This window comes from Lissotriton helveticus, chromosome 1_1 (genome assembly GCF_964261635.1).
Source record: "Lissotriton helveticus chromosome 1_1, aLisHel1.1, whole genome shotgun sequence".
Classification (NCBI taxonomy): domain Eukaryota; kingdom Metazoa; phylum Chordata; class Amphibia; order Caudata; family Salamandridae; genus Lissotriton; species Lissotriton helveticus.
Genome location: NC_136057.1, coordinates 1,811,177,984 through 1,811,198,790, shown reverse-complemented (window position 1 = coordinate 1,811,198,790; position 20,807 = coordinate 1,811,177,984). Strand labels below are relative to the sequence as shown.

At 43.8% G+C, this 20,807-nt stretch overlaps 1 protein-coding gene across 1 annotated transcript in view; it reads left to right on the top strand.

Annotated features, from left to right (window-relative positions):
• The window catches only part of ABCA4 (ATP binding cassette subfamily A member 4), a 1,114,059-nt gene that overhangs the window by 1,025,881 nt on the left and 67,371 nt on the right, over nt 1-20,807 (top strand). Inside the window, exons 40-42 of the mRNA XM_078650330.1 lie at nt 8,809-8,956; nt 18,786-18,909; nt 20,388-20,517. Of these exons, the coding sequence (XP_078506456.1) occupies nt 8,809-8,956; nt 18,786-18,909; nt 20,388-20,517 (402 nt within the window). The remainder of the gene's footprint in view (nt 1-8,808; nt 8,957-18,785; nt 18,910-20,387; nt 20,518-20,807) is intronic.

The window sequence follows — 20,807 nt, the reverse complement described above, 5'->3', positions numbered from 1 at the left end:
TCCAGGAGTTGCTGTAAATTATGATGTCATCTAAATATCAGCATACTGCTGATGGAGATGTAAGATTTTATTCATTAAACTTTGGAAGGTCGCTAGAGCCCCATGCAAGCCACAGGGCAAGACCGTAAAATGGTACAATCCTTCAGGCGTACAAAATGCCGTTTTCTCCCTGTCCTGAGGTCTTAGTGGCACTTGCCAATTCCCTTTACACAGATCAAGAGTGCTGATGTATTGGGCCTTGCCAAGTCTCTCCACCATTTCATTGACCCGCGGGAGGGGGTAAGCATCGAACTGTGATATTTTATTCACTTCTCTAAAGTCGATACAGAAGCGTATAGACCCATCTGGTTTGGGTACTAGGACGACAGGAGAACACCATTCACTTTTAGAGGGTTCTATGATGTCCATTTGCAACATTTGCTGTATTTCTCCCTCTATTGCTGCTCTTCAGGCTTCAGGGACCCTGTATGGGTTTTAATATGACTATTTTTCTTGGTGGAGTATGGATTTCATGTTCTATCAGTGTTGTTCTACCTGGAGTGAGGGAAAAGACTTTTTGTAGGGGAATAAGAGCCTCCCTTAGTTCGACTTTTAGGTTATCAGCAAGTTCGGGATTTATGCTCTGTTCTGTTAGGGTTATAGTTGGTTGAGCTACCATCACAGGGGTGGGTCCTACCCACTTCTTTAGCAAGTTTATGTGAAATATTTGAGTAGTTTTCTTTTGGGGATCTAGTTCTAATTTGTAGGTAACTGGGGTGATTTTCTCTATCACCCTAAATGGTCCTTACCACTGACTGAGCAGTTTATGTTCAGAAGAGGGACGTAACAACAAGACTTGATCACCTATCTCGAGGGATCGTTCTTTAGTAGTCTTGTCATATTGTTTTTTTTGTCTAATTTGTGATTGTTCTAAACTAGTACGAACAATCTCTCGTACTTGATTTAGATGGGATTTTAAGCTGGATATATAATCCAATATGGTTTTTGTGGTGTCAGTTTCCTCCTCCCACTCCTCCCTCGCCATGTCAATAAGAGTGCGGGGAGGCCTTCCATATAGTAATTCAAAAGGGGAATATCCTAAGCTCTTTTGATGATGGCAGCGAATAGCAAAAAGAGCTAGAGGAAGCATGTCCTCCCATTTGCGTGTTTCCAAGTTTAGTAATTTCTTCAGGGTTGTCTTTAGGGTGGAGTTATACCGTTCTACTAATCCATCCGTTTAGGGATGGTAGGCAGCGGTGCGAATCTGTTTAATGTGCAACTGTTGACATACCTCCTTCATGAGTCGGGAAGTAAAGGGCGTGCCTTGATCAGTCAAGATTTCCTTTGGGAAATCTACTCTAGCAAAGATATTAATCATAGCCGTAGCAATTTGGGTAGTGTTGGGTTGTCTCAAAGCTACAGCTTCCGGAAATCTTGTGGCATAGTATACTAAGACCAGCGCATATCGACATCCACTACGGGAAGGGAGCAGAGGGCCTATTATGTCCATACCCCCCCCCCCCGTGAGAAAGGAACATCGATTATGGGTAATGGTCTTAGGGGCACTTTGGGGGGAAGTGACTGACTAGTTTTTTGGCATACTGCACATTCCCTACAGTATTTCCTGACTTGGTGTTAAATACCGGGCCAATAAAACCTTTCTAGTATGGCTTTTTCAGTCCCCCCCCCCAAATGGCCCCCCAACAAATGACTATGATATAAATACAACACTCTGTCCCTAAAAGGAACAGGGACCAAAAGCTGTGAGGGTTGTGTCTTGCCGCCTTTCCTATATAACAATCTTTTGTTGATAAAAAATTGTGGACCTACTTGAAGGGGGTCTTCCTGTTCCCTGGCTTGTCTCCAGGCTTCTTGCAGAGTGTTGTCTTCCCTTTGTGCCGCCCGAAAACTCCTGTCATGTTCCCATAAGGGAGTAACAGGATTTGTTAGTAGGACTGGTTTCCCTTTTTGCTTTTCCTGCTTTCGGTGTCTTCTACTTTTCCTGTCTTTGACTGGTTCCCATTCAATTTGGGGTTCTTAAAAAAAGGGGGCTTCTTCACTTCAATCTGTTGTAGCGCCGCTTTTCCCCATTATTAGTTGATTAAAGTGGGGGTAATCTGTTCCAAGTATCATAGGTTCCGGTAAATGAGGAAGAAGACCAACCCTCATTTTGATAGGGTTTTGGTCGGGTTGGTGTTGTATATCCAAATCAGTCATGGGATACAACTTATCACCATGTATGCATTGGATGTTTACCACTCCCGTAGGAGGATAAACCTCTACAGGGACTATTTGGGGCCTGATTAAGGTCTGTTTGCTTCCTGTATCTACAAGGGCTTCTCTAGGTTCCCCATTTACAGCAATTTGTCGGTGGAAGGAGCCTGACTCCTCTACAGGTCCGCCATATAGAACTCTTGTATAGCCAACCTCCATTGGTTCTTCTTTTTGTGGACAATACCCTAGCTATATGTCCAAAAGCCCCACAGTGGAAACATTGGGGTCCTAAGGGGGCTGTAGGTCTCTGTACTATTGGCAGGGGATGAGGTACAAGGGTTACAGCTTCAGGTTTCTTGGGGAACATGGAAGATCGTGGTGGTCTAACTACGGGATGGGAAGGTGGTTTCCAAGTGCCTCCGTCCTTTCCTTTTTGTACTTCTTGGGCCCTGAAATACGCAGAAGCTACTTCCACGGCTCTCTCTAGGGTCAGATCAGTGTGTTGCAGTACCCACTTCTGAATCGGTGGGTGCAAAGAAGTGAGAAAATGCTCTAAGTATATCTTTTCTAAGATATCTTCTTTAGAAGCTGTCATGGGTTTTAACCAACGGTCAGTAGCGTCTTCTATGCGGTAACACAGAGCCCGGGGGTTCTCCTGGGGACCTTCTTTAATATGTCGGAGACGTAATCGATTGGTCTCTTCATCAATTCCCATTCTTTCTAAAACACATCGTTTAATATCAGGATAGGGTGTCAGACCCAGGGGATTTGCAGCTTGGTATACTGCCTGGAGGTCCCCACTCAGAAGAGGTCCCAGATACTGACCCCACCTATCTTCGGGCCATTGAGCAGCTCGAGCCATTCTTTCGAAATTAGAAAGAAAAAAATCAGGATCTTCACCTGGTACATATTTCTGTACTACTATGGATGGAGGGGCAGTATATCCGCGAGGTTGTCCCAATGTTTCTGCCAATTTTCCTATGGCGGCCTCTTGGGACTGACTCTGTCCAGTAATAGTTTTATGTAACGCACCCCTGTCTGTTTCTGCAGTTTCCAAAAACCGCTCCATAATTTTTTTCCAATCGTTCTTGTCCTTCTGCCATTTTCTTAATGACGGTCTCCATAGCTTCGGATCCCACTTCTGACACCAAATGTCGGAGGGATGGTCGGAAGCAGAAGTGAGGAGGCCGTATGGGGTCAATATTGAGGCTATTTATTGATTTTAAACTTATAGTAAGGAGATATACAGTTAGCACCAAAGGTCAAAATGAGTTTCAGGATAGAAGGACAGTTGTTGTTCCAAAGATCTAGTTCTTCTCTTCGGGTATCGCTGGCAGGTTAGGTGTCTTCTAGTAGGCTCTTTCCCCACGTTGCGAAACCTATGACAGGTTTCTGGTGGTCCGCTCCTTGGAGTTGAAACCTATTACGGATTTCAGGGGGGGGTGGCCCGGATCTGGATGCACCTCAAAACAGAAGAGAGTGGCGTCAGTGTCTATCCTTTTTACTCTAGGGAGGGGTACCTTCACCAGAACCACGTGAGGGATAGTAAAATAACTGTTGTGTGAAGAGTTTTCATTTTTAAGGGGAAAAAAACAGGAATTCTGTTACGGCCTATTTTTGAAGACCTTAGGTAGAGTGATGGCAACAAGACAGGGGTTAGGCACGGTATTAAGGCAGAGGCCTGGTAGTTTATGAGGCAGGGATTGGGTAGATTGAGCAAGCTTTGCGCGGTGCTTTTAGGTTCAACATGGACAGAAGACTAGGCTCTAAAACGGCACATTTACCGGAGCATGCAGAGCCCTCCCTTTAGTCCTCCCCTCTCTACCCTCAACCCCGGACAGCGTCCCTCCCCCTCCCTAGACCCCGGCCCGCCACGTACCGCAACTAGCCACAACTCTCCGGAGTTGTGGCGGCTCGCTCGTCCTCCGGGCTCCACCACTCTTCACTCCAGCTTTCCTCGTCTTCGCGTTCTTCGGTCCCGGCGTCGGCGTTTCCTTCCGGCAAGTTCAGATTCGCGCAGCGATCTCCTTCCGGTCTCTCCGTCGTAGGACGACCCAATGGTGTTGCTTCTCGCCTTTCAGGCGTCCGCCGTTCCTCAGAGAAGGGTCCTGACTGGTCCATGCTTTGGTCGATCCCGCCTCCCAGAGAGCAAGCTGCATCCGGGTCACTGGTTGAAAGCTGTGGGAGGAGGGAAGATTCGCGGGTTAACGCTGATGATCCGACACCAACGTCCTCCTCTGTTGCATACTGGTAAGGGATCCATTGCGGGTGTTTAGTGATCCGTGATTCATAATGGATGGGGGCGGGACCTCTCAACAAGTAGCTTTCTGAAATCTGACTTTGCCCTGCTGGGAGTTTTATGGGTTGTATGGGTATTTACTATGGCTTATTGCTCCAGTCTTGTAGGACGACATTAATTTTGAAAGATTTTCAGGTGTTCCTTTAGATAAGTTAATATAACTTAAATAGATGTGTTAAGAGCGTACGGAAATCGAAGATAGGAGATATGATTGTAGGTATTGAACTAGGTTTATTTATACCTTTTATTTGATCTATGTTTGTGGGGAAAAACAATACTTGATCTAAATTTAAATATAAAATATAACCATGTACAATATATATGGTGAATGTAGTAACAAGATACACCCCATTAATAGAGAGTATTTTCAAAAACATCCATGTGTAATGTGAAATTGAGGAAATCGAGAAAATATGGGCCAGATGTACTAAGCATTTCAACAGTTGCAAATGATTCAGTTTGGCATTTGGGACTGTTATAAAACTTTTTCATATTTGCTGATCCCATTAAAGGAGCTGGAAATGTATTCTCAAATCCTAAAATAAGATTTTAAATGTATTATGATTCAGTATCTTGAAGAGGCATGGTACAGGTGTCCCTTCCAAATATGAAATTGGTATCTAATCTTGTATCAGTGATTTGGGACCGAAATCCAGTCGCAAAACATTGCTATTTTTGTGCCACCTCAAAGGAGATGATAGGCCATTGGGACCCCTTTCGCTAAGTGAATGAAAGAAAAAGTGTGTTTAAGAGGATGCAGTGGTGGGATGACTGCCTCTTCTTAAACAAACAAAAGTGAACTTTTCTTTTTAAACACAGTCCTGTCACCTTTAAGGTAAACAACTTGCATTTTAAAAAACAAAGTCTCAGACATGGTGGTCTGCTAACCGCAGCAGGCCACCATACCTGTGATGGCCTCCAATCATATCGAGTTGCAATTTTCACCTTCCATTATTAATACACATGAGGTAGGTCGTATTGTACCCATTATGATTTACATTTTTAAGAACCAAGTTGTTAGAACCTAGGTGGGGTCTTAACAATCGTTACTGGTTGCAAAAACACTGGTGGCAAACTGCAGCTAGTGTTTTGCAACCAGAAATTACTACAAAAAGCCTTATGTCCCTAGTTTGCATTCTGGAGCACCACAAACATAATTTCTTTATTGTGAGTGTTTGTCAGTAAACCCAAATTTTAAATATCTACCTTAATAACCAAAGGCATCCCCCACGCCCCACCATTCCAAAGACCTTCTACCATTGTATGTTTGTTCTATTTGTATATCATACGTATTCTAATATAGGTGAAGCACTCCACTGGCAATGTACAAGTATCGCTCAAAATAATAACATACCAAATAAAGTTCCACTAGCTGTACATTCTAAGGATGTTGCAAGTCATCATAGGCGTCTATGACTATATAAAGGCACAAAGCGTTTATAGGGTCACAGGACTCTGAGGTGACTTGCAATAACCATTGTATGTGTTTTTGGATGTTGTTATTCCTTATAATATATGGGTTTCTCCGTGTCTCCTCTGCCTGCCTAGAATCACAAGATTGTGTGAGCTGAGTGAGTCCTGAAAAATTTGACTGCTTAGGTAAGCCCTGTTCAGAGCACAATGTGTCACATTGTGGAAGAGGTGTGGCGCTGCGGCCAGGGCAACTGACACCAGATGCTGGGGCTCATGGTTCGATCCCCAGCACCAGCGGCAGGTCAGCCCAGCACCGTGTGACTCTGGGCAATAGCCCGCTTAATCTTCCCGACGGCCCCCAGCGCCGGGATTCCTCCGGGTAGCTGTACGCTTTACAAATACTGGATTTACATTTACATACCCCATAAATTCTCGACAGCTCACAAAACCCCTGTGGAGAGTCGTCCATTTACAGCATGGTTTCTCTACAACTTCTTCCACAGACCAGGAAAAGATGTGTTCTGAGTTCTCCTCACTCTTTTCCCAGCATGTCTGCTCCCCAGTTGAGCAAAGTAGCAGGGAAGCAGAAAAAACTATGCAGAACGAAAACTCTACCTTCTTTCACAGAACAGCTACCCGTAAGCTTTGTTTTTAACCAGCTCTCCTATGGCTGCAGTGTGGATAATTGCAGAGTGGGTGGTAAGTTGGACCCACCCCTAAAAAATTAGCAGTCGCTCTGGGTAGTGTTTTTTTACATTATATTTATACAATACATGGGATTCTGTAACCCCTGTATAAATGCACGTCTCTAATTTATTTATAATATGCGTCTAGTGGCTCACTCATTTACCGATCACTCATTTACCGATTATAAAGAAAAGACATTAGGGCCTAGATGTAGGTAATTTTATTTTACCACTTCTTAAACACCGAATTTTACCGATTCATTATTTAAGAAGTGGTAAAATAGAGGGGGGGGTGTAGGTATTACAGATTCGGTAAATACCGAATCGTTAAGATTCGGTATTTACCGATTCTGTAAATACCGATTCGGTAATGCCCATTGACTCCTATGGGCATTGAAGCCCATAGGAATCAATGGGCATTACCGAATCGGTATTTACAGAATCGGTAAATACCGATTCCAGCAAGGGTGCAGGGGGTGTCACTTTGACACCCTCTAGCACCCCAAATACAGGCATGTGTGCCATGTGGCACACAGACATGCCCTAAGGGCATGTCTGTCTGTCACATGGCATAGGTGTGCATGCACACATGTGCAAGCACACCAGGATTCAGTATTTTACCACCCAATTGGATTGGGTGGTAAAATACCGAATCTGAAAGGCCTTTGGGACTCAGAAGAGTCCCACCTACATCTAGAAGTTACCGAATCGGGAAAAATACCGAATCGGTATTTTACCGATTCGGTAAATTTACCGATTCGGTAAATTGGCCCCCTACATACCAAAAACCCATTTACCGGTCGGTAATCGGCCGTTACCGGCCGGTAAATGGCCACCTACATCTGGCCCTAGATCTCCACTATTATAAGTTTGACGTCACAATGCCTGCTGCTATGTGCACAGCCGAAGTGATACTGCAGCTTTTCTTTTTAAAATGATTTGTATTGAACTGTTTCCAATATCTGTTTGCAATAAATATCTAACAGGATTTTGATGTGTTAAAGTTTGCACTAGAGGTTGCATTCTTATTCTTCGTGTTTGCAAACATGCTCGCTCTTTCATATGAAAGAACTACGCCCCAAGGTTTTAAGTGGTTTTTGTGAAAGGTGATGGTGGGACCACGCATTATATGGGATAAAGTACTCCCTGACATACATGATAAGGCTATTGCAAGTCACCTTTGAGTTCTATAACTTTATAAAGGAACTCAGCCTTTGGCCTTGTTACTCTATTTGGTTATGGAACTCCTCAGTGACTTGCAAACTCCATATAATGTATGGAAGGGGGACTTTAACCCTCAAATAATGCTTTCTTGCCATTTCTTTGGGCTCATTGTGCTGTGGACTTTGGGAAGGGTTTCTGCATGGGTTTGGGATTTCCTGCAGGAACACAATGATTCCTTTTTGTTGTGTCAGTGTTGATCAGCTCCTGTGGCAGTCTTTTTTTGCTTCTAAGGGCCCATGTACGATCTCGCTAGGAAAGCCCTCCGTACAACTCGGATCCGGACAGCTTTCCTAGCGAATTGTGCTCTGTGAGTCCAAGTGACCGAGTACGACGCACCCGTATGGTGACGGGCTTGGTTCACTCTGACACCCATTGAACTCTATGGGAGCCTGTATACTGAACATGTACACAGGCTCCCATAACAAAAAGAGATGGGTGGGGAAAAGTGTACACCCTGTGTTGCCCGCCACACTGTGTATACACCGAACGGGGGAACCCATAGGTACCCCCATGGGACAGATTCGGGGGGCCCCGGGTGAGAGGGGCCTGATACATACCCCCCGAAGTCCGATTCCCACAGTCGTTGCGTCTAGCTGAGACCGAGTCGATACAGCTCTCGGCTGCAAACGAGTCAGACTAACAGGAACGGGTTCGTAAACGATTTGGTCGTGCGGACGAGATCTTCGCAATGTACTTGGTCGTTCGGAACGGTGGACGATTCGGTCTAAAACATAGGGTCTGAATCGTATTTGCTCGTTCCGAGATCTGTCTTGAGGCCTTCCTTGCGAAATTGTACTCAGGCCCTAAATGTCTTCCAGTGTCTCCCATTCCTAGAGACTGTGCATTTAGTGCATTTACTCACCATACCATTTCACTTATTTGGTCTTAAAGGAATTAAACGACAAAGCTAATGTATGTGACTGATCACTTACCAAGGAATTAAAGCCCTACGGAGAGTAAAATCCGGACTTGTGTTTCTGTTTTTCCCTCTAGATGGTCAGTAATTCCTATGATGTACCCAGCATCCTACCTCTTCAACGTGCCAAGCACTGCCTATGTTGCTCTCTCCTGTATTAACCTGTTTGTTGGAATAAACAGCAGCGCCATTACATTTATCCTGGATTTGTTTGAAAACAACAGAGTAAGTGACATCAGCATTTCTTTGTATACATGTTGTTTACAAAATGTGGCTCCTCGTTGCTGCTATTAACCCGTTAACCGCGGTGCGAATTCCTCTGCGGTGCGGGTTAAATAATGAGTGGGCAGGGTTCGGACGGCCCTGCGCTGTCCTCCGCACATGCCCACTGTGACGTCGGATGGCTGGGGTTCATCCGACGCATGGAAAGGGTTAATGTACCCACTGGTGTCTTCCTCCTTTGGTTCTGCGAGCTACCATTTTGCTTTGAAGTTGGCATTTGTGGTGCCTGAGTCTGTGAGAGCTCCAAATAACCTACATTTCTATCTGTCAATGCAACTAGTGAGTGGTATCTCTGGCTGCACTTCTCTGAATTTTGGTGTGGTTACAGCTATGTTGATACCACTTACATACACCAGTAAAGGACCGCAAAGGTCTCACATTTCCCAGGTCCATGCGTTATTAGTTGCTTAAGGGCAAGTCTCTTCTTTGCATTTTGGGACCTGTAGTCCCTTTATAAAACAAGGACTCAGAATGCATTGAAAAAACGTGCACTGCGTAAGCTACTCAAGCTTACTTTGGAATCTTTAGAGTAAAAAGTGGAAAACTAGAGTTTCTTTTTTTAAAAGGTAAAAAAAAACATGCCTTCTTGCGCTGATTAAAATGACTTGGCTAACTCATATTTTTGATTGCTAACTTCAAAGGACATATATGTTCTTTTCTTGGGTACTTTCAGCGCTCCAGATTCATATCCTTCCTCTAAGGTAAAGAGTAGTCAAATTACATTTTACAGCATGGGAGTGCAGATAAAAGAATGCTTATGTCTTTCTGTTGGCACATTCATTCTGATTATACTCTACAGTGTATGAGGAATGAATACATGCTTTGTGAAAAGAAGGAGCATTCTCTCTTTTTTGTTTATCGCATTCATTGGAATTGCATTATACAGAGTAAAATGCAGGTTTGCAGGTTTCATAAGAAGAGGAAAGAGAAAACCTTAATTACTCTAGAGCCTATTCGCAAATTGCTTTTTGTAGTACATTTAGTACTACTGCAATAGTACTACTACAAAATACTATTCCACCTCTCCAATTCTTTTTCTGAACAGAGATCTCAGCCCCAAATGCAGAGTCTTTGTACATGTAATACTACGATCTGATAGAGACATCTAGCCGCAGAATCCTTACCTTAGAATTTTCCCGGCGTCAGACTGGATCCAGAAGATTTTTCTGTGAGCAATATCCTTACACACTGGTAGGTGGCATTGATCACCTCCGTGTGGCGTCGTCCGTGGCGTCTCCGCTATTATGTTGTCTGCGTCACCTATGTATGTGCCACCTCAGTGCAGTGACATCAGTTCTTTTCTTTCCTCACCAGTTTGCCCAGATCCATAAAGAGACCTACCTTCTGTCACATTTTGACAGGCTTTTTTCAACTTTTTGTTGACAATTTTTTGGTGAGTAGAATATCCAAGAAGGCTTACAGATTCAAGCCATGTGGCACCTGTCACCGCACCATGTAGGTAACGGATCCACACCTGATGAGACTTTAGTGCCTGGAGCGAGATCACAATTCAAATTCATGCTCTTACTTCATGCCATCGGCTCCAAAAGCATTGAGGGAGCGGTCCCTAAAGCTACTTGCAGCTCAGCGATCGGTACCACGCTGTTCGCCCTGGAGGTCTCATTCTCCTCCTGGTCGAGAGGAAGGTTCAGGCACCACTCCGGGATCCCTAAGTCTTCATCTTCCAACTCGAAGTGTTTGAGTCTGTCAGGTAAGAGGCATAAAAAACACAAGAAGTCAAAGCATGCTTCGATTCTCCCCATCAGTCAGCTGACGTGACTGAGGAGCCTTGGCGTTCTAGGCCTCGTTTGCTGAACCTGAGCCTGGGTTGGTTCTGCTCTTCCCTGGCTTTCCAGGAGCTGTAGCCACCCCCGCCCAGCTCAAAGAATTTTATGTTACCATGTGGCTCATATTTGGGTGGCCTGTCCCTCCCAGTGTGCCTTCAGGTGAGGGGGTTCCATCGGGTTCCACGCCAATGACTCTGGAACTTATAACCCCCCCATGGATCCGGTAATAAATATATGGACAAATGCTAGTCATGCCACTGCGACCTTCCCCAGCGCCAGTTCCCATTCCAGGACTCCTGACGCCTCCACCAGCGCCAGCCCCATTCTCATCCCTGACAACCTGAACCGTCACCTACCAATGCCGATTCCGGCACTGAAAGAACCCTTTGGTCCTAGATTGGTTCCTCAGTCTTATTCTAAAGGGCTAGAAATGGAGGAAGATTGGGAGGGATCACTGGACCCTTCACAAGGCCAGCCTGAGCATGAAATGGACAAGTGCGAGGAATTGGGTGAGGCCAGTAGTCTGGACACCTCTCCAGATTCTCGTTTGCTTAATGCCCCCTACCGTGGGTACAAATGAGGAAACTTCACATGCTATGGTGGTGCGAAGGGCAGCTTCTGCACCCCCGGACAGGGAATCCAAGAGCCTGGATAGTTGAGGCAAGAACATTATTCTTCCGCCAGCCTTGCATTGCGGTCTGTGAACACTGCATGCTATTACTCGTTGTGGGAAACAGTTGCGCAAATACTGCCACAGATCCTGGAGTAAGCCCGGGCCATTCTCTCCCAAGCAGTATAAGACTGGAGAGATGTGACCAAGTTCACCATTTGTTGATGGATTGACACAACTGACTCGCTGGGTAGAGCAATGTCATTGATGGTGGCTGTTCGACTCCAAGCCTGGCTGAACATTTGTTTTTTGGGGGAATGTCCAGGCTTCCCTAATGGACAAACCCTTTAATAGTACCTGCCTCTTCATAGACAAACTAGACATGGCCCTAGTAAACAAGCGCAAGACTCAGCCTACAAGGACGGGGGGTGGAAACTTCCATGGCACAGCACCCGGGCACACTGGACCAACATCTTGCGCTAATTAATGACGTCTTGTCCTCAATGGTAAATGCTGCAATAATACACGCCGACAAACTGGACATTCAGATAAGTCTTCTTCACACAGTCGCAGGCCTGATCTCAGGCATAGATTCCAAACTAGAGGACTTGAATTCCCTGATCCAACGAGCTCAAGCAAATACATTAGTCACACTCAAACTGCAGAACTGCGGATGCAGCCCTGTGCTGCGCAACTTGGAAAAGTTCCCTGGGATAATGAACACATTAATTGAAGACCTAAAAACAGAAACCAGCAGGCACCGGAATACTGCACTTCCCCAGCCGAACAACAAGGATTACACTTTGGCGGGAACTCTGCAGATCCCCCACCCCTACGGCAATGCGCCCCAGAAAGACTCCACTAGGACGGCGGTAGAGAATTCAGCGAGGGTGCCAGAAACAACAACAGACGCGAGCAGTGCTCCATATAAAGAATAAGAAACTTCAAACACCACGCACGTGTCAACCCTAGACACCAGCCATCTCTCCCGGAAAAATAAGAAAACATTTAAAAAACTGAATAAACAAAGAAAAAACAACTGCAATCAAAACGGCTTAATTAGACAGTGGTTATTACCGGAAACCAAAGAGCACGCGACTCCCAGCAACAACGATTTTAAGGCCAACACCCCTCTAAGGCCGCATATTCTAGATGAAAATGCCACCAGGTTATTGAATTTAGACAAAACTAACCTTGAATCAACTCTTGGGGGCAATATGGAGGTGTGCATAGGCCAACGGGCTAAAGCTAGGGATACAAGCAACAAAAAAAATCGGTGGGTGCTCCAACAATCAACATGAACAGAAACCTTGGGACGGTAGGCAAGTCCCCCTAGGATCCCAGGAACCCCATTTAGGGAGCCCCTAAATGGGTAAATGAAGCCTCTTGCAGCACGATTAGCTTCATAAGAAAAGCAAACAACCAGTCTTCAGGCCGAAGGGGATCCCAAGACCCCTTTAAGAGTGTAATACACGGAACGAGGAAAGCATCGCCCTCGGCAGTAAAGCCGGACAACGCAGATCAACTGATTCAAGCCAGCACAAATTACACAGAGGGCAACGCCGATGCCTTGGCTTTGAAACCTTTAAATGACTCAAATGTTCTAGAATCGCAGATAGTCACAACACATAATAATCTGATTCCCTTCACAAAGGATGACCTGAAATTATATCTCCAACCGGAATACGTCTCTCAGGGCAAGTGGGACATACTAAATCGCAGGAATATATTAAAACTCTGCGCTAATATTCCAGATCTGGAAACTATAAAAACAGACATCGAAAGCGTGTCCTTCCTCACTCAAGGACCAGGCGACAGCAATGAAACTACAGAATTGCTCTTCTCGAACCCAGATATGGCTCGCTCACTAAAAAGAAACAAGAAACAACTGGAAGACTGGGGCATAAAGATCACGAGTCGGGCGGCGGTAAAATATCCCATGCCACTGAAACATTGCCACTCAAAGCAATTAAACGCCTCTCAGCCCGTGGACATACAAAGGAAGGCTCCAATGCTGGAGCGATCTCAGCCTCCTCCAAAAACACTGTCCATTCTTCACGGGACCAATAGTGTCACAAATACAATTCTAACAAGTGATGGCATAATCAAAGTCACAATAAACCTGGGCTGCTCAATACAAAACACTTCTAGTGAAGACTGGTTTTGGGTGCCAAGGGCCTTAAATCATAACTCCTAACTCCTGCTCCTATGCAACTAAGAACTGCTCACCGCATCGGCAAGTGGAGCTACCAGCCACGAACAAAATTGAGAAAATCGTCAGACAGAATGGAATGGAATGAGGATTTGTAAAGCGCGTTGGCTACCCAGGGGCGTCCCAGCGCTGTTAGGAGCTTGAGCTGAGTCTGAGAGGCTGGAATAGGAGAGGTTGGATGAGGTTTTAAGCCGAAGTTTTGCTGAATAGCCAGGTTTTAAGAGTCCTGCGGAAGGTGAGGAGGTTGGGTTCAGATCTAATATGGAAGGGGAGGGAGTTCCAGATCCTGGCTAAGTTGTAGGAGAGCGAGCGGCCTCCACATCTGGCCTTCCTAATGCGTGGTACTGAGGCGAGGTGGGAGGTCGCGGATCTGAGGGAACGGGTGGGCTGGTAGGCTTTCACGAGGGGGAAATTGATGGAGGGGCCTGTTTCCCAGAAAGAGCGATGTGCAATACACATGCTCTTAAATTCGATTCTGGATCTCACCGGGAGCCAGTGAAGATCTTTCAGTCTAGCTCTTACTGAGGTACGGCGAGGGATACCCAGGAGAATTCTTGCCGCACAGTTTTGGATAACCTGGAGTTTGTTGAGTGTGGATTGAGGTGCCCCAAGATATAGGGCATTTCCACAGAGCGCGACCATTATGTCCTGGAACGTAGCAGGGATCGTAAAATTATTACAAGACCCAATGACACCTCCGTTTCATGAAGGAGTAGACATAATTTGCATTCAAGAAACGTGGGCTGCCAAACCAGTTTCAATAAGGGGATTCGCGGACTACCACTTACCAGCTGTCAAGGACAACATGTTTGGCAGACCATCAGAAGGCATTTCAATATACATTATGCTCTCTCAGAAAATACAATACTGCGAAATAAAAACATCATCAAACATGCTCATGGCAGGCATCCTGAAAGGCTTTTCAACAACCAAGGGCCCACTAACAATACTGTTAATCAACGTTTATTATAACCCGCACGGCCCGAGAGCCAAGGATAAACTTTCCCACTTAATATGTCATATAGAAAATCTTCTTTTACAATTTGCACATATGGAATCAATATTTCTCGGGGACCTCAATACTCACAACATTGGGGTTAGGTCAACAGAAAGCAATAACTCTTTAGCTACAGAGGCCTTCAATACACTTATGCTTTCTTATCAACTGTCATCAGCCCACTCCTTACTCTTAAGGGATACTCCAGGAATCCTATGCCCGCCGACGTATAACAATCACACCACCATTGATTACATTTTAGTAAGCAGTCAGCTACAGAGGCTAATGACAGACTACAAAGTTGAACAACGCAAGGAAAGTGACCATGCTGCATTAATAATTAACTTAAACTTCACAGCAGATAACCACTTTACGTTAAAACATGTAGGGTCACCAAACGGCACTGAACTGTTTACCCTGATGAGGAGGATTAAATGGGGCACGGTGCCTACTAACAAGTTCGAGGAATGGAAAAAAGTGTGGGCTGATGGGCCATTAAATGAAATAAAAAGGGGCAAAATAGAAGAATGGGACCAGTTGGCTCACAATCTAGTTTTACATCTACAAGGAGGAATAACCAATAAAACCTATACTCACCCCATGTACAATTTCGGCCACATCCCCGCAATCAAAGAAAGTGCGAGACAATTAAGAACTAAACGAAGGGCTTACCTGAAAACTGGCACAGCCCTGGACAAAAGACAACTTCAAGAAGTATCAAAATTGCACTCGTAGCAAGTATAGGCCGCAAAACGGGGTCACATCGAGGCGAAATGCCTAAAGATTTTCAGTCTCCTGGGTCCCAGCAAAACGCAAGAGTTCTAGCACTATCTTAACACCTTCAACCAAGGAGGCATTCAGAGGGAGAACTCAGTTGATTCTAACACCTGGGCAGCCCATGTGAAAACACTGTATAATGAGGAAGGCAGCACACCCCCATTAAACACAGACCTGGATATTGTGACTCATCTAACCAACTCTACTAATCCCACAAAAAATGTGAAGCCGCCGACTCTATCTGACAAAAACACAGTTAAAACAATCTTTAAAAAAATCAGACCCAACGGGGCGCCAGGACTCAACGGCCTGCCAGGGTCTCTCTTCAGGCAAGATATAGACTACTGGACTGACAAGCTGACCGGGCTATACGCTGAATTTCGACTGACGGGGAACGTCCCCGACTCTTGGAGAGGATCACTACTACACCCCATTTATAAGAAAGGGAAGAAATCTAACCCACAAAACTACCGTATGATCGCCCTGCTCGACATCGAAGTTAAGGCCTATGCAAGCACCCTGCTACTGGACCTCTCTAAGTGGGTTGGCAAGGAGGGCCTTCTACCCTTTTACCAAACAGGGTTCAGACCAGGAGCCTCAACAGTGGACAATATCATAGTGCTCTCATATCTTTCACAGAGGGCCGTGGCGCGAAAAACCCTCCCGATCTTTGCTTGTTTCATCGACTACACTGCGGCCTTTGATGGCGTTGACCGCTCGGTTCTCTGGCAGAAATTGGAAAGTTGGAACATCGATCCCCCCTTATTAAAAGCCATTCAATCATTATATTCAAACACCTGGGTTAGAAGCAAACTATCAAATACGGCAGCTTCGGAGAAAATTGACACAGACCGCGGATTGAAGCAAGGCTGCGTGTTAGCTCCGATGCTGTTTAACTTATATACCACAGACCTGGGCAAAGCTCTGACTGGAGCATCATTAGCAACACCACGGATCGGTCACACGAAGATACAACTATTGCAATATGCTGACGATTTGGTGCTCTTAGACCACACTGAAATTGGCCTACAAAAGGCACTAACGTCCCTGAACAACTATAATGCCAAGAACAAACTGATTGTAAATACATCTAAATCAAAGATAATATTCTATGGGCCCTACCCGGAAAAAAAACTGACAAAATGGAGGGTAGGAAAGTTGTCTTTGGACTGCACACAAAATTATAACTACTTGGGAGTTTGGCTTAGCGAGACAGGGCGCCCAGGAGTACATCTTGACAAAATACGGGCAAAAGGGAAAAGCATTACATATGCCCTCGGAAAGCTGCATGCTACCTTACATAACCCTACAACAACAGCAATTCAAAGAGTACTAAGGGCGAAGCTAATACCTTCACTGAACTACGCACAACAGGCCTTCCCTGGTAAATTATCAAGCACACTTGAAAAAATCCACTGCTCAGCATATAAAAAGTTATTCCATCTTCCCGCTTGCACCAGAAACAACTTAGTGCGGCTGGAGTTCAATCTGACCCAACAAAAATATGAAGAGTTGGCCTTAATGAGCAAATACTTCTTCCTCGCCATTGCGGCAAGAGAGAATACTCTGAAATTTTCCATAAGAAGTATTTTTCTGGAACCAGATAATCCGTGGTCAAATAGCCTTTGCGCTGCCAAAGAAGCTCTGCAGCTCGCAGTGGAAAACTGGGACCCTGAGTCAATTAAGTACGCTGCTATTAAAAGCGCGATAAAAAACAGGTACGCCTCTGCTCGCGCTCCTCGGATCTGGAATCTTTGGAATCAAGAGGTTTTCAAGAGTCCTTAAAACTCCCTCACACAGAACGGAATTCCAAACTCCACCTTACCCAGGCGGTGGGGAAACAGGCGTTAAATCAGATTTTAGCGCTCAGATTGCATCCTCTCCCCCTTAAAGAGCTCTACCCTTTGAGGTCACCCTGGATAAAGCATTCGGAGTGCCGGCTATGTAAATACAAACACGAGAGCTTTGCACACATCTTATTTTGCTGCCCAGTGTTGTCCTCTGAGAGTAACCTTTATCTAAAGCCAACCCTACTCAAACACGGGGCTAGATCCATAAAGGAGGCCGTTTACCACCTATTCACAATGGAAACAGTGAAAGACATGGCTACGTTCAGCAAATTTATCCAACAGACACGCAGGAAATTGATGGACTCTCATACCTAGGCCATTGGCCCCGATTGTGAACTCTCATATCATCGTGACAATCCAGCCCTTATGAGTGAGACCAGGCAAGATTAATGGGCGAATACAAATGGTCTAATGAACTTCACATTTTTAACTATGTCTATGTTGTTCTTATTCTACGTTTTTTTTTAAATCCAACAATAATGCTCATTTGTAATTTGTTGTCTTTATTTTAATGGTTTTGAGTAACCACAAATACATTTTATTCATTCATTCATTCATTCCATGCATGCACATAGTTAGATCAATTCTGCTTTCATTTATGGCAGCCTTTAGGATGTCAGTTGTATGGAACACATTGATATAGTTGAGAGGAAAGAAGGAACTTCAGCAAGCCTTTATAGTCATGACACCCATGGGACAATTATCCAAGCATCCATAAGCTGGTGATTTTCCAGAAGATCCAAAAATAGCCCATTCTACAGGTTTGTAATCTTTAAGATACAAGTAGGTTTCTGGACCATTATAGGCATTTTGCCACTCTGTGGGATCCTCTTTTTTGAAATATGATTTTATTCGTTTTTTTGTTTTGCTGTTCAAATGACTTATTCTGATTATTGATCAATATTGTTCATTATATTAATGTAATAAAGGCTATTATCAAAATACTTTTTACATAAACCAAATAAATTATATATATTACCTTCGGTCTATAAACTTGTAGGTTTAGCAATGTGTTAAATTTCAGTCTCGCCCCCTTGTTTCATATTTTGTTAATATTTCATAGAGGTTTGCTTTTCTGCAAAACATGCTCTTCCTCCTGCTTTGCTTTCCCTAGAATTAACAAATCTGGGATTAACTGTTTATCAGCTACATTGAACACTATGCTTCTTTACTATGCATGGGTCATTTAAAAAGTATATAATTCAACACTTGAAATATTAGAATGGAAGTCTTATTCTGTAGTACTTGCTTGTAACACCTTTGTATCATGTACCATAAATATTAAACCAATAACACAAATGGTTAAAGACTAAAGTGTTTGCCTCTCTTAAACTGTGATGTAGTAAATTATTGCTATGTATTTTGGTCTTTCTTAAATTCTAAATTGTAAAATGTGGTTACTTTTTATTAGATCTTTGTAATATTTAAAGACATTTTGAATTAAATTAGATTTGAAAAGCCTAGCTCAATTTTATTGAGTGACATATTATGATACAACCCTTATATTGCAATCTCTTTTACTATTTGTTTGTATTTCAGGCTTTGCTGAAATTCAATGAAAGACTTAAAGATGTACTAATTATCTTTCCGCACTTCTGCCTGGGGCGGGGACTCATTGACTTAGCCTTGAATCAAGCAGTGACAGATGTATATGCTAAATTTGGTGAGTTAAATTACATGAGCTTGTGAATCATGTGCAAACCAATGCAAGCGTCTTTAACTTACAATGACGATTTGATGGAAATCTCAGAACAACAGAAAACACATTGAGTAATGTGACCTGCTCACTTCTATTGGATAGCAGGGAAAATAGGGGCTAAGGGTAGGACTTTCCCCTAACAGATATTTAATTTTGCCAAATGCATCTCACTAAGAACTTAACTTGCACCCAATTATATGTCTTATTTTGGTTTCATCTTATAGAGAGCATTCATTACAATAGTTCCTACAGCTCTCATGCTCATTGAAAGATGATTTAAATAATTTTAGACTCTCAGCAATCATCACACTGAGGTTCACAATGCAACACATCAAGAGAGTTTATCAAAAATAAATAACCTTAAAGGGGACATTGTGACAGAATGTAGTTGGAGAGTGTACTTCTCTCAATCAAGACCTCATTCCTAACGTTTGAAGAGCTGTCCCTCTAGCTGCACCTTAAGGAAGATTTGTAGGCCTTTCCCCCACCATGCACAACACTTTCTTGCGTCATGAATGGGTTCGCAATATAAAACATAGATTAGGTAGCAATAGCCTTCTAAGTGGAGAAAGCAAAGAGACATAGATGTCATCTAGAGTGAATGGTTTCTTCTAGCATCAGACTGCAGAACAATGTATGAGGCCATTATTCATGTTATATGAATGCTGTTTTTCATGTTGACTGCTTTTTATAGGGTCTTGCCTTGGAGTATGAGATACAGATGGCTGGACAGTCCCAAAACATATGAACTAAATAAGTGGTGGCCAACATAGGTATTCAGCGTCTTTGAAATGTTGGGGTGAATTTACTAACGTCATGCAATGCAGCACAGCAACCAAAGTTGCATTGTTGCGTTGCTTGAAAGGGCGAGAGCATAAAAGTGCCATATTTACTAAATGATAATGCTGTTGTGTGCTTGATGTACGTGTGTGTGTGTGTGATGTAAAGTGCAGCACATGGGCAAATTGGAAAAATATGGAGACATTTAAAAGTTGCTGCACCTTGCCTGCCAGGAGGAAGCATAATTTGTTGGCGCACATCCCTGTCAACAAATTTTTGCAGAAAGGGATTTGCATCAAAAACCATGGGCGGTTGCATGGGAATGTTGGTGAACCACCCATGGTACGTCTACTTCAAGTAAAGTAGTGCAAAGTAGAGCATAGTGCTACTTTGCTTTACTTTAAGCAACTTTCCAACGATAATCAAGATTTGTGATGGAAAAGAAATCTCACCACAACACTAAACACACGGTGGATGTCTCACTTTTGTGATGGAAACCTTGAACACAAGTGTCAGTAAATCTGGGCCTAAGTCTGTACTGAAGACACACTGATCTTACATTCTGGTTATATGTCTGCACTAACTAAGAATGAGTTATGTGTATGGATTCAATTACTTCAGTAACTTTAGGGATATTGACAACATTTATTTTCATCCTAAAGGTGAGAAACATGTAACAAATCCATTCCAGTGGGAATTTCTTGGCAAGAACGTGTTCGCGATGGCAGTAGAAGGAGTTGTTTACTTTGCTCTTAATCTCCTTATCCAGCACCGATTCTTTCTCAAAAAATGGTATGTTGTTTAGTGTCAAAAGATTGCTTACAGCCTCCAGTTTTCAGGGCAGAGGTTTATTATTTTGTTGAATTATAATGTACATTGCTCCATATTTTACTCATAAAATATTAATAACTTCTCCAAACAAATAAACCAAAGTGTGAACATGGGACCCAATTCGCAGAACTTTGAAGGCACCCTTGTCTGACTCCTGAAGAAATGTCCTATCCTAAAGAGTGGTAAGACTTCTCTTTATCCTGCTCTTCCTCCTCCTCCTCTGTGGCGTTAGTGGTTGCCTTTAGTCGCAG